The sequence below is a fragment of the Syngnathoides biaculeatus genome, chromosome 9 (assembly GCF_019802595.1).
Source record: "Syngnathoides biaculeatus isolate LvHL_M chromosome 9, ASM1980259v1, whole genome shotgun sequence".
Classification (NCBI taxonomy): Eukaryota; Metazoa; Chordata; class Actinopteri; order Syngnathiformes; family Syngnathidae; genus Syngnathoides; species Syngnathoides biaculeatus.
Window position 1 is genome coordinate 29,262,133 of NC_084648.1, and position 16,915 is coordinate 29,279,047.

General features: G+C 40.0%; 1 protein-coding gene across 1 annotated transcript in view; it reads right to left on the reverse strand.

Annotated features, from left to right (window-relative positions):
• The window catches only part of suclg1 (succinate-CoA ligase GDP/ADP-forming subunit alph), a 34,893-nt gene extending 18,496 nt beyond the window's left edge, over positions 1–16,397 (reverse strand). The window contains exons 1-6 of the mRNA XM_061830775.1: positions 16,187–16,397; positions 15,447–15,547; positions 3,161–3,277; positions 2,783–2,995; positions 2,435–2,492; positions 2,061–2,144 (exon numbers count right to left, since the gene is read on the reverse strand). Coding sequence (XP_061686759.1) covers positions 2,061–2,144; positions 2,435–2,492; positions 2,783–2,995; positions 3,161–3,277; positions 15,447–15,547; positions 16,187–16,220 — 607 coding nt within the window. The 5' untranslated portion in view covers positions 16,221–16,397. The remainder of the gene's footprint in view (positions 1–2,060; positions 2,145–2,434; positions 2,493–2,782; positions 2,996–3,160; positions 3,278–15,446; positions 15,548–16,186) is intronic.
• Between the last annotated feature and the right edge of the window lie 518 nt (positions 16,398–16,915).

Sequence of the window (16,915 nt, forward strand, 5' to 3'; positions counted from 1 at the left end):
ACTTTTTAAACAAACCTTCATAAAGGTTTGGATTTTTTTTTTTTTTTTTTAAATTGAATTGTCATTTGAAAACTGCATTTTGTATTTCCTTGGGTTGTCTCTGAGTGATATTAAAATTGATTTGATGATTTGAAACCTATGTGTGAGACAGGCAAAAAAGAAATCAGGAAGGGGCAGAATACTTTTTCACGGCACTGTATGAGCATTCTCGTGCATGTTTTTTTTTAGGTACCATTCCAAAAACAAAAACTGGTACTGTGTGTCAAAATTACTCAGTGGGGTACTGCGACCAATACTTAATGTAACACTGGTTTGCTTAAAATAATTTTCTTGATATACGTGTTGTTGAGAAGTGACCGTGCTCACCGTAACAGCCAATTGATACCTTAACACAATCTAGCTAGTGTGGGCAAACTATGGCCCGTGGGGCACATCCGTCCCGGTGACCAGAAGTTCACGAATTATATCAAAATCATGACTACATTCATTGGACCTTGTCTGAAATGCCAAACGGTTCTATCCATCAGTTTGTGCTGTAATGTTCGCAGTGATCTTACCACTTTAGGAAAGAGAGAATAGATTAATTATACCAAGATAGTAAACAGACTACAGGGAAATGTGGGTTTATAGCATTTCTCAGCACAGCATGAATGCATGCTGATGATTCGAAGAATGGCAATTTCGCCATTTCAAAAATTTTGCAGATCACAAAATTTCCTTATATGTGAAGAGGAAAGAAAGGGATTGGGAGATGATTATTGACTCTAAAACGTACAGTGATGGCGCAATTTCACTATCCCCACACTATTTTGATTTTCCTTTGTAAAAAGTGTATTTTTTGTTACTTTTTAATTAACATAATACAGTTTTACTGCCGTATTATGTGCGCAATGCATTGTGGGTCATGCTGATGGTCAAATTGGTCATGGAGGTAAAGGACTGTTGCACTGAAGGATTTAAAACATTTATCTTAAATATTTCAAATGAAAACTGAGGACATTTAACGTGTCTTGGTATGCTGCAAATATCAAAAAGCCACTTAAGAGTACTCATACGTTTTCGTACACACAATTGCCTTCGTGAAACACAATCTGCATTCATTTATATAGATAACTGTCTAAATTTAGAGAAGCGTACTGGGAAGTGCGCTGTTTAGTTATACTGTTTTCATGACAATACTGCACTAAGTTGCTGATTTAACAAATATATATTGGTTCTTGTTGATGTAACTGGAACTTGTGTGCCATACATTAACAAGTAGTGGGTACAGTTATTTTATTTTATTTGAGTGGATAAGTGATATTGGAATAGTGGTGTAACCTGTTACGGTGTTGGCCTCACAGTTCTGAGGACCAGGGTTAAAAACCCAGCCCCGCTTGTGTGGAATTAGCATGTTCTCCCCGTGTCTGCATGGGTTTTCCCTGGACACTCTGCTTTCCACCCACATCCCAAAAACATGCATTAATTAGAGACTCTAAATTGCTCCTAAATGTAATTGTGAGTGTGACTGTTGTCTGTCTATGTGCCCTGCGATTGACTGCCAACCAGTTCAGGGTGTACCCCGCCTCCTGCCCGTTGAAAGCTGGGAGAGGCTCCAGCGCTCCCCGCGACCCTTGTAAGGATAAGCGGCTAAGAAAAAATGGATGAATGAATGGATGGATGGATGGTGATATTTCTCCCACTTGGCAGCTGCTGTTCTGAGAATTGTCACAACAAAATCCAGACTACGAATCACTGACAAAAAAAAAAAAAAGCGGTCAACAAACATCTCGTTATAAGTTATTTTTCATATGCAAGCATGTTTGTGACTTGGCCCACTCATCAAATTTTAAAGGCCCACTCATCAAATTTCAAACAATGTGGCCCGTGAGCCAAAACATTTGCCCACCCCTGAGCTAGGTGATATTCAGAGAGCACAAACTTTATGAATTGTCTCACCACCAGTAACAATATGATTAACTTGAGTTCTTAGCAGAGTGGGGTGATTTAGTGGGACAGTTTAGCATATTTCATCTGTGTTTAATGTTAATGCAGCATGCCAGACACTAATGAGATCTTACCAATGCAGAGGGACTGGCCAAGGCCAACTTGTGTCGTTTGGTGGACAGCCTCATATGTCAGAGTTCCTGATCGTGACACAATACCTGAAATTCAGACAGAAACAAATGTTATGTTATTTGGGGGAAAGGACTGTAGCTCAGACATAGTGCTTCTGGAATGACGACCAACTAATTATGAAACTGCCTATTTCAGGTTGACTCTGAATGCAGGAACCAATTAAATTACGTTTCCATTTCTTCTTCTTCTTCTTTTCCTTCCGGCTTGTCCCGTTAGGGGTTGCCACAGCGTGTCATCTTAGATGAACACATATTTGTTTGGCACAGTTTTAATTTGTGTAAATCAATTCGAAATAAAAAAATTCTGGAAAACGTACCAATCCTTCCTTTTTTGTGAATGTGACCAGGCATGATCCCAATCTTGCACTCTCCAGGCTGAAAATAAACAGTTTACATCATAAACATTCGAAAGAAAAAAAAAAAGACAAGTCTTACCACAACTTTGTGTAGCTTCAAAGTCACTTCATACAGAAAAAAATTCATGAAAACATTTGGCAAGCATCTAATTAGGTAGTCTCTGTTGAGTTTGCACTGTATAAATCCATACAAATAATTCTGTAAACTATTACTTATAATCCTGCTCACCAGAACACTATTTAATTTAACATCTGTGTTCAGCCTTTTGAATAGGAACAACAAAAAAGCAAATGTGTTCATGTGTTTACATTAATGACTCCTGGGCAGTTGGGGCCAATGAGACGAGTGGTGTTCTGGCGGAGAAGTCTATGCTTCACTTTCACCATGTCTTGCTGGGGGATACCCTCAGTTATGCACACCACCAGTGGAATCTCAGCATCGATAGCCTCAATGATGGCTGCTGCAGCGAATGGAGGGGGCACATATATCACAGTGGCATCAGCTCCTGTGCCTTCCTTGGCCTGGTATAAGGAATACAGGCATTGCTGGATTAAAAACAACAACTGTGAAATTATTAAACAGTGCCATTTAGTGTCTACTCTGAAAAATGACTCCGAAAACATTGTGCATTTTAAAAATTTAACTACATAAACGTTTAAATCTCTGCTGAAAATTTTCACACTGACCTCTTTAACCGAGTTGAAGACAGGCAGGTTAAGATGAGTCTTGCCACCTTTACCAGGGGACACACCTCCCACTAATTGTGATCCATAGTCAAGAGACTGCTGACTGTGAAATGTCCCCTATATTGAAAGAAACGTCAATGTGTGAATTAATGCGATATGAGGATAACTCATCACTGCTGCAGTGTTCAATCCATAGAAATCATTCCCAAACAGATAAAGAATGTCAGTATCAATGTTCATCTTTTACCAGGGCTACAATAAATTCATTCATTTATAGCAGGGGTGGCCACAACATGCAGCTCTCGGTCCACATCCGGCTCTTTGCCTCCTTTCATGCAGCTCTCATGAAGGCACGAAACATTGAATTTTTTTTTTTTTTTTCGGTTTGTTTTTAAATGTGTACGCACACGCTTTGCTTGAATTCATTACGGTAGATGAGAGTGCACTTTGGTTGTGGTTATTACGGTATTTGATGTGCACACTTTGCTTGATTTTATTACGTTGTTACGAGTATTGTGACAACAAGCTTAGTGTGAGTGCGTGTGCGCACGTCGACGTGTGAGTGAGACGCGAATGTGCAGGCGTGTGCAGCAGGAAGGTGAGGGGGGTGAAATTGTGGATTACTTTATACTTTTATGGTATTGCACCGTCTAGGTCATTGTAGATTCATCACATCCCAATCCCTTTCTTGCTCCTGTACACACATCAGCTAATTTAGTGCCCTAAATGCTCCATTTGCAGCCATGTTAGTGAATGCAGTGTATGTAAGTGGAGAGTTTGAACTATGAAAGCCATAAAAAAACTTGAAAAAAATGGATGTTGTGACATAAATGATCAAAATAATAAACGAGTCCTCAAGTATGTCCTCAAACTGTGGCTTGCAAGCGGTCCCCAAACTTTCTTGAATCTCAAACTAGTGATGTAGGGTACACACATTCAGAGTCCTGAATTAGTCTAGTATGTCTGTTTTAGGTCATCTGTGTAACAGGTACAAACCCTACTGTGTTTATGAAAAACAGGAGGTACTGCATGCATGCAAATTGGTGTATCAAAGCAGACGAAATTGAAATCCCATGCCATGTTTTGTTAATTATCTCTAAAGATGCTGAGACACTGGAAAAGGGTCATACGTCAAAAAGAGGATAAAGTAATGATTTTTTTAGTTTGGATTACAACTATTTTAGAAGAATTGAAAGCTATGAATCAGTAGTTCCATTGAAATGTAATAAACATCTCTCTGTGCTAACATTGCTGCCCACCCTCACCCCCCATTATCATCATCATCAACGGGTAAATTAATTTGAAGGATGACTTGCTTATCAAGGTAGAACTCCAATGTGTTCTCAATATTCCTGGCTTCATTTCTCATTCTTTTCTAATTACCTAAAGTGTTCACTGGAACAATTTTATTATGCTGAGGGCAAAATGGTGGATGAAAAATGGCATGTGGCTAAGCACAAAGAAAGATATAAACTTGTCAAGTTTTGTTACTCTCCTTCAGCACACGTTAAGAGTATCGGTTTTGTCCAAGATGTATTGTTTACTGATGCAAGAAGAGAAACTCAAGTCCATGACCATAAAGCTCAATTCCAATCAAACTGGCAAAATCCAAAATGATCAAACACTGGTTAACTATGAAGTTGTTCCAAAAATAACTTACAGGAAATTATACTGACAAGTAAAGGAAAGGGGACTGAAAAATGTAATTTTATAGGTATTGCTGGAATAAGTGGGTGTCTATGAGCTGGTAAAAGCTTCTTTCAGCTTGTCCCTTTCGGGGTCGCCACAGCGTGTCATCTCAGATGAACGCACATATATGTTTGGCACAATTTTTACGCCGGATGCCCTTCCTGACGCAACCCTTCTCAGGGAGTGGAGGCCCCAGTGGGATACGAACCCACAACCCCTGGTTTACCAAACCAGTGCTCCAACCACTGAGCTACGGGGCCTCGTCTATGAGCTGGTAACAAGGAGTAAAAAAAGGTAGGCTCTTTACATGCAATATAGTGTATCCTGCATTGCTACAGTATGTGTGTTCCAATTTTGGAAAAAAAAAAAAAAAATTGCATAATCCGACATACCACAGGGACAGCACTGTGAATCAGCTGGTAAAGCGTTGGCCTCACAGTTCTGAGGACCTGGGTTCAATACCGGCCCCGCCTGTGTGGAGTTTGCATGTTCTCCCTGTGCCTGTATGGGTTTTCTCTGGACACTCTGGTTTCCTCCCACATCCCAAAAACATGCCACATTAATTGGACACTAAATTGTGTCTTCGTGAGTGCAGCTGTTTATCTCGATGTGCCCTGTGATTGGCTAGCAAGATAGTTCAGGGCGTAACCACCCCCCCGCCCGTTGACAGCTGGGATAGGCTCAAGCACTCCCCGCGACCCTCGTGAGGATAAGCGGCAAAGAAAATCAATGGATATATCGACATACCACAGATGTAGTTCATCTGCTTAAATTCTCCACCATAGCGCCATAAGTAAATTACAGATAAGTATTGTCTCTCTCTTCTAACAGTCACTATTCATCATAATTTTGGGATTACATTACATAGAGATGAAATGGACTTTTGTGAAAATTCCTGAAAATACAAAAATGCGAGCACTGAAGGTGTGAAGTCCTGCTGGGGAGGTCCGGGGGCATGCCCCCCATGAAATGTTTGAAGAAAAAAAAAATGTATGGCTGTGGTGCATTCTGGCGATATCTGTGAACAAAATTCAGACAAAAATTGAAAGTAAAATTTCTAAATCCTGACCAAAAAAAGAAATTGGGCAGAAGTTCCCCAAGGGCCAAGCCCAGATTTTTTTGCCCCCCAATCCCCTATCACTGGATAGCACAAAATCACATTTATCATTAAAATATGCCATTTTATCTCAAGACAAATGAATGAAGTGAACTATTCAGTAAAATGACATCTAAAATTGTCCTTTTCACCACAATATACATATAGTATAGATATAGAATATACACAAAAATATATCCTAGAATTTCTGCACCATACAGCAAAACATGTTAAAAAAAGTTGATCTGTAGTAATTATTATTAACGTTTAAGTCTCAAACTTGTTACGTCGCGTTGTACTGACACACTCCACCACATTGCTCACTATCTTAGATATAGATAATATAGTAATACTAATAGTATAATGAGTTGCCTTTAATATTTTGAGATGTATATACACATATATAGTCACTCACATTTGAAAAATGTATGGGTGTGGTCAGTCATGCTCACAGATAACGTTATGGGTGTGATTAGGGATGGCCTTAAAATAACTTACGTGATTAATATAACTTAACTGTAAATTTAAAACAAAATAAACAAATACATAAATAAAAGAGAAAACTAACATTTCAAACTCTGAAATGATAGTTTCCAATTTCAACTATTAGTAGAAGATGATATAAAACGGTATTTAAAATTTTTCATCAATAAAATAGCTTGATCTGACGAACTTTATCTGAAGAAAAGTTAAATGAACTGGCCTGTCAAGGAATAAACATGAACGGTCAATACCCGCAATGTTTTGAAAATGCTGAAAGGTTACTTCAACATAATCGGTGTACATGGCAACAAGCTAGCGCCAATCGTGATGTGTTGTTGTGGGAGGGAGGGGTTGGGGGTAGCACGCATTGCCGCGATTGTCGGAAATAGGAGGCCGGCTTGCTAGAGCGCGCCTTTTTGTGGATGCGCTCGACGTATTGGCCACACCTGAATCAAGCGACGAAGTGGATATAGTCGCACGTCTTTTTTTTTTTTTTTTTTTGGGTGGGGGGCACACTGTCACACTGCCTCGCAATCGACGCAATGAGCACCCCTGGTATAACTGAACTTCCTTTGACATGGCTCATGATGTTGATGACTTTCGAAATAAATGCGCTGGCAGTAGGTGAAGCACCTCTGAACATGGGCTTTCGGCCTAACTTTCGTACATGCTCAGTACGGTTAACTTGCATTTCCTGATTACGGGTGAATACTGGTTGTTTTGGAGCAGGCTTTAGTTAACGTTTAGGAAATAAACATAAATTAATGACAAGATTACACAAAATAAGCGACGTCTTGAGAGAATGCAAGGGGAGGGGCGTTACTGTTACTAGTGTTAGTGCCTACGCTCGTGAAAATAAAACAACGAACTCAAACGCATGTTCTTTCAATGTTGTCAACTAATATCTGGATTAATTTTAGGCAATTTTTCCTCAATTTTCCAGAGCAATTTTCATGAAAATCCGGAGGACTTCCATCATTGGTTCTAGGTTATCAACATAATAAACTGTCCCGGTTAGTGATGAAATTGATTTTTGTTTATAAGAACATTTGTAGTTTTTTAGATATAAATTAACAACATGAGATCTGTTTATTTAAGTTCTTGTTTTTTTTTTAATATTTTTCCCCAAAGTCTGTTTTGCACGATTACTGTCAAATAAAGAGAGAGACGTAAGTCGCAGGTGATCCTCCGTCAAATTCATAAAAAAAATTCACAAAAAAAACCTTGCAGTGTAAATGAAGGACTGGGTAACATGATGGGTAGTTTTTCCCTTATCTTCCCCTTTTATATACAGTGAAGAAAATAAGTATTTGAACACCTTTCTGAATTCTAAGATCTCCAATTTAGAAATCATGGAGAGGTCTGAAATTTTCATCGTAGGTGGTTGTCCACTGTGAGAGAGATAATCCAAAAAGAAAAATCCAGAAATCACAATGTATGTTTTTTTAAGGATTTATTTGTGTGATACAGCTGCAAATAAGTATTTGAACACCTGAGAAAACCTGTATTATTTGGTACAGTAACCTTTGACTGCAATTACAGACCTCAAATGTTTCCTGTAGATGTTCACCAGATTTGCACACACTGCAGGAGGGATTTCGGCCCAATCCTCCACACAGCTCTTCTCTAGATTAGACAGGTATCTGGGCTGTCACTGAGAAACACGGCGTTTCATCTCCTGCCAAAAATTTTGTATTGGGTTTAGCTCTGGACCACACCAGAACCTTGATATTCCTCTTACGAAGCCACTCCTTGGTTTTCCTGGCTATGTGCTTCGGGTCATTGTCATGTTGAAAAACCCAGCCATAACCCACCTTCAAATGTTCTGACTGAGGGAAAAAGGTTGTTCCCAAAATCTCACAATGCATGGTCGCGGTCATCGTCTCCTTAATACAGTGCAGTCATCCTGTCACGTGCAGAAAAACACTCCGAAAGCACCCCCATACTTCACAGTAGGAATGGTGTTCTTGGGACGGAACATCATTAGTCTTCCTCCAAACATGGTTAGTGGAATTCTGACGAAAAAGTTCCATTTTGGTCTCATCTGAAAACAAAACTTTCTCCCATGACTCCTTTGTATCACCCAAATGGCCATTGGCAAACTTAAGACAGGCCTTGACATGTGCTGGTTTAAGCCTAGGAACCTTCCATGCCATGCATGATTTCAAACCATGACGTCTTAAGTGCATTACAAACAGTCACGTTGGAAACGGTGGTCCCAACTCTTTTCAGGTCATTGACCAAATCCTGTTGTGTAGTCCTCGGATCTCTGAGACCCCACGAGGTGCTATCTTGCATGGGGCTCCACTCCGATTGAGCTTCTTCCATTTTCTAATGATTGCTCCAACAGTGGACCTTTTTTCACCAAGCTGCTTAGCAATTTCTCCTATCCCTTTCCAGCCGTGTGGAGTTGTACAATTTTGGACAGCTCTTTGGTCATGTTACAAGTGTGAGTCCTACTTATGACATGGGATGGACAGGTGTGTTTATGCAGTTAACAGCCTCGTCCAGGTGCATCTGATTCAGGATAATACATGGAGTGGAGGTGAACTTTATAAAGGTGGACTAACAGGTCTTTGAGAGTCAGAATTCTAGCTGATAGACAGGTGTTCAAATACTTATTTGCAGCTGGATCACACAAATCGTTAAAAAAAAATAATATAATACATAGTGATTTCTGCATTTTTCCTTTTAGATTATTTCTCTCACAGTGGACATGCACCTATGATGAAAATTTCAGACCCCTCCATGACTTCTAAGTGGGAGAACTTGCAATTTTGTAGGGTGTTCAAATATTCATTTTCTTCACTGTACCCTCAAAGGTCAGCAACGAATCCAGCAAATCTGTCACAATCAAAATGCAGTGTTAAATTCTGTTCCTGAATTGCTACCATTAACATCTATAGTCATCTGTTGCATAATTTACACTATCTACAAAATAATTAGAAAAGACATATCGTATTACTGTGTATGTGGCGTTTGGAGTGGAATGGTTAAAACATGAATAACATGTAAAGTTCTAAACATTATTATTTTTGGCCCACCCAATATATAGACACCACATTTTTTAAAATACCCCTCAAATTCAACTCTTGTCTGACTGTACATGTATAACATTTGCTTCGTTTAAGTGTGTTCATTCTTATAGTAACAGCAATTAGCCGGCGGAGGGTGCAGTGTTGCAGCCGCTGGCCGACACTGCCCAGCTCCTTCACAGAAGAAGCTGCAGTACAGTGAAACGTATCACGTGTGAGTACTGATAGTGGATGCTATTTATCTGTGCTGTTGACAGGTAAGATACACGGGAGTGGGGGGCGGGGGGGTCGTTGCTTAATTTGAGATGCATTGCTGTTGATCTTGTATAGCATTTCTAAGTTTTGACACTTTAATTGAACATGACAAAGCCCGTGTTGAAAAGAACTATGGAACAGGAAGAGAGTATGCAACTTCCTGTTGCTTCACAAGAAGATCGACAGGAGTGTTTGAGTGATTTTTAATCAGTCTAAGTCTAGTCCGGCTGTATTATTTTTTATGTTTAACTTGTCATATTTGAATTCTGTATATTCTTTAACACCGGAATTAGGATGGAACTCACTTATTTAAAATATTGTTTCAAAGAGATTCGTCCAATACATTTATCTTACATGCTGTGTGATTCAGATTCGTAGAAGAAGCTCCAGTACAGTGAAACTTATCGCGTGTGAGAACTGTTAGCGGGAGCCATTTATGTGCTGTGAGCTAAATCTGTATTCTGTGCCATTTACAGAAATAAAATAAACAACTTTAATATGCTGGACAAAGAACTGGGTGACTCCTTTAAAGTGTAACATGTTAGTATTTTGACCACATAACGTTTATGGAAATTTCCTATCTTGCAGCTGGATAAACCTGGGCATTCTACAGGTAGTGGTACAGGAAGAAATCTGCATCTTTTGAAACGACTTTCTATGCAGGACAACGCTCCATCACATGCATCTTCATCTTTCTCTGCGTGGGTGCCCACTAAAGCATTAAAAGACTAAAATCTGATACAATGACCCCCTTCCTCACCTAACCAGAACCCAATTGAACCCTCCGTACAGGGCACTTAACCACACCTCCTGAAGTGACGTCACGCCACGTGCGCTGGCGTAAGACAATTAGTAAAAATGGCAAATACAATACAATACATTCTTAAATGAGACAGACGTCATGCTTCTGAATACATTCAATCATTCACACGTAGCAATGTTATGCTAGTGAAGAACTTCTCATTCATTGATACGAGACGTGTATTGAAAATCAAATGTAGGGCATATCTTCGTGCAAACAGTCTGGTTAAGCTTCGGCCGCGAGCCGGCAAGAAAGCGACACGTTTGTGCAGTCCGAGCATCGCTAAATATCGCTCAACAAAGAATAAGTGTGTCAATCGTTCACACGTAGCAATGTTATGCTAGCGAAGAACTTCGAATTCATTTATACGAGACATGTATTGAAAATCAAATATAAGGCATACCTTCGTGCAAACATATCTGTTCCGGTTGATATTAGATGGATTTAGTTGATGATGCGGTCTTCCACAAAGTTTGATCCATCGAAGGCATTTTTCGTACTGGGTCTTCGGTTTTGGAAAGGGTACGAATCGAACTCCACCAACTAGCCTTTCAGGATACCTGTCGTCACTATTACAAAGTCCGTGACTACACCTCTTAACCATATTTTTTGTTAAATAACCCAAATACGCGATAAAACGCTAACAAAACCTATACTGGACCATGCAGTGTTGTCTGAGAAAATGGCGGGAGCAAAAAGGGGCGTGGTTTATGCTGATCTCTGGCCTCTGATTGGTCAGTGACGCGGATTGCACAATATCCACGGAGGGGTCAATTGAGAACGTGTGGGCATTTTTTTTTTTTTTTTAATTAATGGGAGATATACAATGAAGAAAAATTCTCTTGGAACAATGTTTATGAGCCTGTGGTTTCTGCTGCAATAAACTTGATTCCCCCCACCCCACTCAAAAAAAAAAAAAAAAAAAAAAAAAAAAAAAAAAAGGAGTTGTGTTGACTGTAAACACAGAGGTGACCTAACACTACACCTTAGGATGGACAAAACATTCACACAAGGCCTGGACGAGCTTTGGTGCATTCTAAGGTGTTTTTTTCGTTCTTTTAACTTATTAACCAAGATCATTTACCCTACACACACTAGTTATACCTTAGTAACATTACCATCAGTAATTAATGTCTTGTACTGTATTTACGTTTCGTTTATTGGCGTGACATTGACGGTGACACTTTTGACAATGCTAAGCAGAGATTGAGTGGACGTTTTGTGTGGAGGAAAAAAAATCAAAAACGCATTATGACCAAACTTCTCCTCTGCTTGTATATTTCGCCGATAATAAAGTAGCCTATACAGACCTTTTCCAAAAAATGACAACACATTTAGCATGGAAAAGTTTATTTCCATTATTACATTTAAGTTTAAATTTCATAGTTTATAGATTCTGGGCCCTCAATTAATACCATTTCAAGTTTTATTGGTTTATATTTACATATTTTGGGCTTCCATTTCACAAAACCAGGAATTGAAAAAAATTGAATACTGTTAAGAAATCGCAGTTGGAGAGGGGGGAAAAAAAAAAGAAATTAGGGGTTGTTAAGTCAATCAAATTGTGGTACTTTCAAAACTATGTTAATCTTCAATACTTGGTTAGAAATGCCTTTGTTAGAATCACTGCCTTGATGCGCTGTGGCATTGAGGCCATTAGCTTGTGGGTTTGCCTGGTAGTTATGGAAGCCCACATTTCCTTGATGGTTGCTGTCAGTTCTTTGTTTTGGGGTCTGGAACCCCTAATTTTCCTCTTGATAATATCCCATACATTCTTAAAGGGCCACTGTCATGAAATGCATGATTTTTAGTATGTTATTAATAATAAAAAAAAAAGCAGCCGACATGGACCCATGCGTTTTTTCCACGACCAAACATGATTTTGGTGTACACAACTTTTTGTAACTCCCGCCATGAAAATCCTCTCGAGGGATTTATTTTCAAGAAAAAGCAGGAAGTGACGTACAGGGGGGGACCGCCCTCAAGTGGACTTGTTTGTTTCTATTAGTTTTACATCTGGGAAGGTAGCTCGTTGTTCCTTCGTGTTAGCCAAAATGCTGGCTCATTGCATTGCTTGAACACTCGGGAGGATAGATTTACCCTTCATAACTTTGCAAGAGACCCGGGTCGTCGTGAAAAATGGATTGCACAGGTGCAGAGGACGAGAGCTTCGAGGGTTCCAAATGACAAGTAGGTGTGTAAACAGCTACTAAAAAAAAAAAATAATAATAATAGTTTGGGGCGGACCACATAATCGGTCTCCTATAACTCTAACAAAAGATCCGCGTACATATGACAGGGGTGCTAAAATGTGTTGATGTGCGCGTCAGACAGCGAAGGCTGGGCGTCGGGCTCGTGGACGGCGGCGGCTCTGAACAACTCATCTGACAATGCAGCACTCAGCTGCGTGCAACAACAACCCCGTAAAGCTCGACGGTGTTGTTCATAACCGCCGCCGTCCGCGATGAACAACGCCCTAAAGCAGCCCGGCTCGGCTCCACGATAAGCCACCTCGGCGCCGAAAATGAGTCACGATGGCTCATCCCCGCCGTGGAAGACGGGGAGGCGGTTTGGCCGTGATCGCATTATCATCTGAATATGGCTCGAAACAGTAGGGTAATATTTTCCCGGTAATTTCCCTAGGTTGTGTGATGTTTTCTTCAAAAAGAGCTTCCGTGTCAGAAGGGGCGTGTTCGTCTCCCATAGCAGGGTTCACCGCGTGTTTTCATCGGCGAATGTCCGGGTGACGTCACGGACGGGATGCAGCCAATATGGGAATCACTCGGATGTCGTAGAATGACACTTCTGCAACTTTGCGCATGGATGACGCGCTCTCCGCTCATATTTATTTTTTCGTATAGACATTGAAGTGAATAATGTTATATCTATTTTTCATTACAATATCTATTTTACAATGTTAATATGGATGACACTTGACCTTTAAATGGGGTTTAGATATGGTGAGTTGGCTAGACAGTCAAGCACTGTGATGGCATGGGCATCAAACCAAGTTTTGGTGCTGGAAGATTAAATTTGTATCTTCATACAGATCTTCAGCAGAAGGAATCATGGAGTCCTCCAAACCACTGGTTGACTTTTCTGGTGACCTTGGATTTAAGAAAGCAGTTTACCAACACTTGCACTGGACATTGCAACCCAAATGATGACCGACTATGGATATCTGACACTGGAGCTGAAGCAACTTGGGTTCTGTTCTTCACCAGTCTTGCTGCAAACCTTTGGACCTTGAATCCAAAATGAAAGGCACACTTTACTTTCATCAGAAATGTCCAAGGTCCAAGGTTTGACCACAAGTGAACAATCCAGTCCTCCTTCTCCTTGGCCAAGTTGAGATGCTTCCTACATTGGCTCAAGCGCAGAAGTGGCTTGGCCCTGATTTGAAGCTCATCTCCCAGATGGATCTGAATATGGTGCTTTTTGTAGCTATGACTCCTCTCGCATTACACTCTTTCTGGATCTCTGCTAGATTCTTGTCTGCGATAATCCATTGAACCTCACAGTAATCTCTTTTGCTGGTGCAGTTTCTCCTGACATGTTTGATCCTTGCACTAGACCAGTGGTTACGAAGTTTTTGCTGTGTCCTCCTTTTGGAGATGAAATTATTTTCTCTCTCTCTCTCAAACGCACACCCGCACACACAGACACACAAACACGCAATTTTTCTATAAATGTGCATGGGCTTATCTTGCAATAGTAAAACATGGAGTCACTTTTCCAGTTGAAAAATTACACTGGTGTGTTTATCAAACCAGTAAACAAAAAATAAAAATCTAAACTTTTTCTGCTAAAACTTAACGTCTTGAATTCCTGCAGTCATTTTACTGGATTGTGTGGGACTGTCTGTTCGGTAGTAAAATTAGCTCCAACTACTGGTTGTAACCTAATAATTAAAAGTGTTCATGTTAAACCTGCACAATAACCCTCCCACACCCCTAATTTGAAAACCACAGACTAGACTTTCCATTGATACAAATCAATTCAAATTCCTGCCCCGCCTGTGTGGAGTATGCATGTACTCCCAGTGTCTACATGGGTTTTCTCTGGGTGCTCCGGTTTCCTCCAACATCCCCCAAAAACATGAATTAATTGGACACTCTAAATTGCCCCTAGGTGCGATCGTGAGCATGACTGTTGTCTGTCTCCATGTGCCCTGTGATTGGCTGGCAATCAGTTCAGAGCGTATCCCGCCACCTACCCGATGACAGCTGGGTTAGGCGCCAGCACTCCCACAACCCTTGTGAGGATAAGGGGCTCAGAAAATGGATGGATTGATTTTGGGGGTTTTATCAACTGGAAGACAAAATTTTGTAAAAAGAAAAATACCCAAAATTATGTCTCTTTTTTGAATGGAATTACAGAAAAACCTTACCATGATATTCAATTTTTTTGGGGGGGGTTTATATACAGAAAAGGAACAATATAGTAATTTCAGAATATTTATGTAATCGTCAACTATAGGATTATAAAGAAGAATTAGACATCGGGGTGAGTTTTACTTCTTACAACCTTCAATTATAATTGTTGTTCAAATATTTGCTTTGTTGTTTCCTATAACTTTTTTTATACTCAAAATGTACAATTCATTCACTGTATTCAGAAATAAAACACCAAATTGACTTCATTTGGTCTTTAAACTTTTCCTCCTTTGTAACCATTGGTATCCTTCTGTGATGCCATTTAAAAAAACAAGTCAAATAAAAAGCAAAACAGGATGTATCATTTTGGATGCTCAAACTGAGGTCTCATGGGATTTGTTGACATTGACACAGGATGGTGGTTAGAACTTCAAATTGTGTTTGAAATTTGTTTGGTTTTGGGGTTTTTTTGGGGTGGACAACTGTCTCCTTGGTTGGAAAATGTCTCCTTTGTACATGATAAGCATAGCAAAAGTGTTTCAGAACAAACCTGCTTTCCTGTAAAACCCTGACAGATGACCTTGGTGTTCTTGGTGATGTAGAGGTTCTGCCTGGTTCCTGTATAACAGTGCCTGACGCCACTTTGCTGCACTGATCCGAGACAAAAGCAAAACCTTCAATGCAATATCATTTCCAATTTGCAAGACATTCACATTTTTTTCCAAGACAAACTAAGTACACTCTAATCAGAAGCTATATTAGGTTAGGTACGGTTAGCATGTAAGTGACAGTCTTGGATTAACTAGTTCAGATTAACCCAATGGCTGGAGACCAGAAAGATAGGAATGAAGCCTGAACTTTGGTCCATCACACAACTCGTCACAGGCAACTGTGCAAAGTTCAGTTGCAAACACGAAAAGGTGATGACCAAGATAAAGTTGCGAGTTACGTCTCAAATTGTGAAAGCAGACTACTAGCTGAAAGAGTATGAAGAAAGGTTGGTTGATGGTTAAACAATTGCCCAGACCTGTGAAGCAGCTCTCAAGAGAGTAAAGTTCTGGCAGGGCGCTAGCATAAAGGAAATAGTTAACTCACAGTGCCTTTCTACTACCCTAACCCTAACCCTAAATGCTAAGGACGCTAACTTGCATGCTCGCATGCTAACTGTCAGATAATATTACGTGCCACCGCTCGCTAATGCAAAACAACAGCACAAAAAAAATTCCGCTAATACACAAATGTGCATAAATTTTGCAACCGTAGTATGACTGTATTTTAATGAATACTTACAAAGCAGCCTGGAAAATAACCTGCAATGTGACATATTCGGTCATTCACCAATGACACTGGAGGCTCCGGACCTTAAGCAGTGAAGCAAGCTGCCCATAACTATCCCCGTTTAAAATGGCAACAGTTTGATTGACGTGAACAAATAATTTTTTCCCTCCATTTACTATATATTTCATTTTCCAAGACTCGTTTTGGATTAAGATTGCATCACATATCAACAAAATAATAAAGCTTCAGGCATATCATCGGTGTCTTTATATGGCTGGTGCATTATGGATGTTGTAGTGACAGGTAACAATGACCAAATGTCAAAATCCAACGCTGGGAGGCGCAAACACCAAGCTAATACAGTTTGGAATTAGACAGGCCGCATTGGTTGATGCTCATAGTTGGAGGGCGATTTGTCGAAGTAGATCGCCAACAACAGAACTCTGAATAAGCGGACGATAAACGCTTTTAAAAATGGATGGATTCATTGAAAGTCATTAGATTTTGATTTTTGAATGTACAGTTCTGTGCCTAATTATTTCACAATTTTCATTAATCATTTCTCTATTGAGGCACCACTGCGGCATACTATTTGTACCGGCTTCACAGTTCAGGGGTTGTGGGTTCAAATCTGGGCTCTGGCCTTTCTGTGTGAAGTTTGTATTTTCTCCCATCTTACAATGCAGAGCAGTGCGGTGTGTTCAAAATTTGGTCGGATTTTCTTTCTTGCTGGAGCGGGAT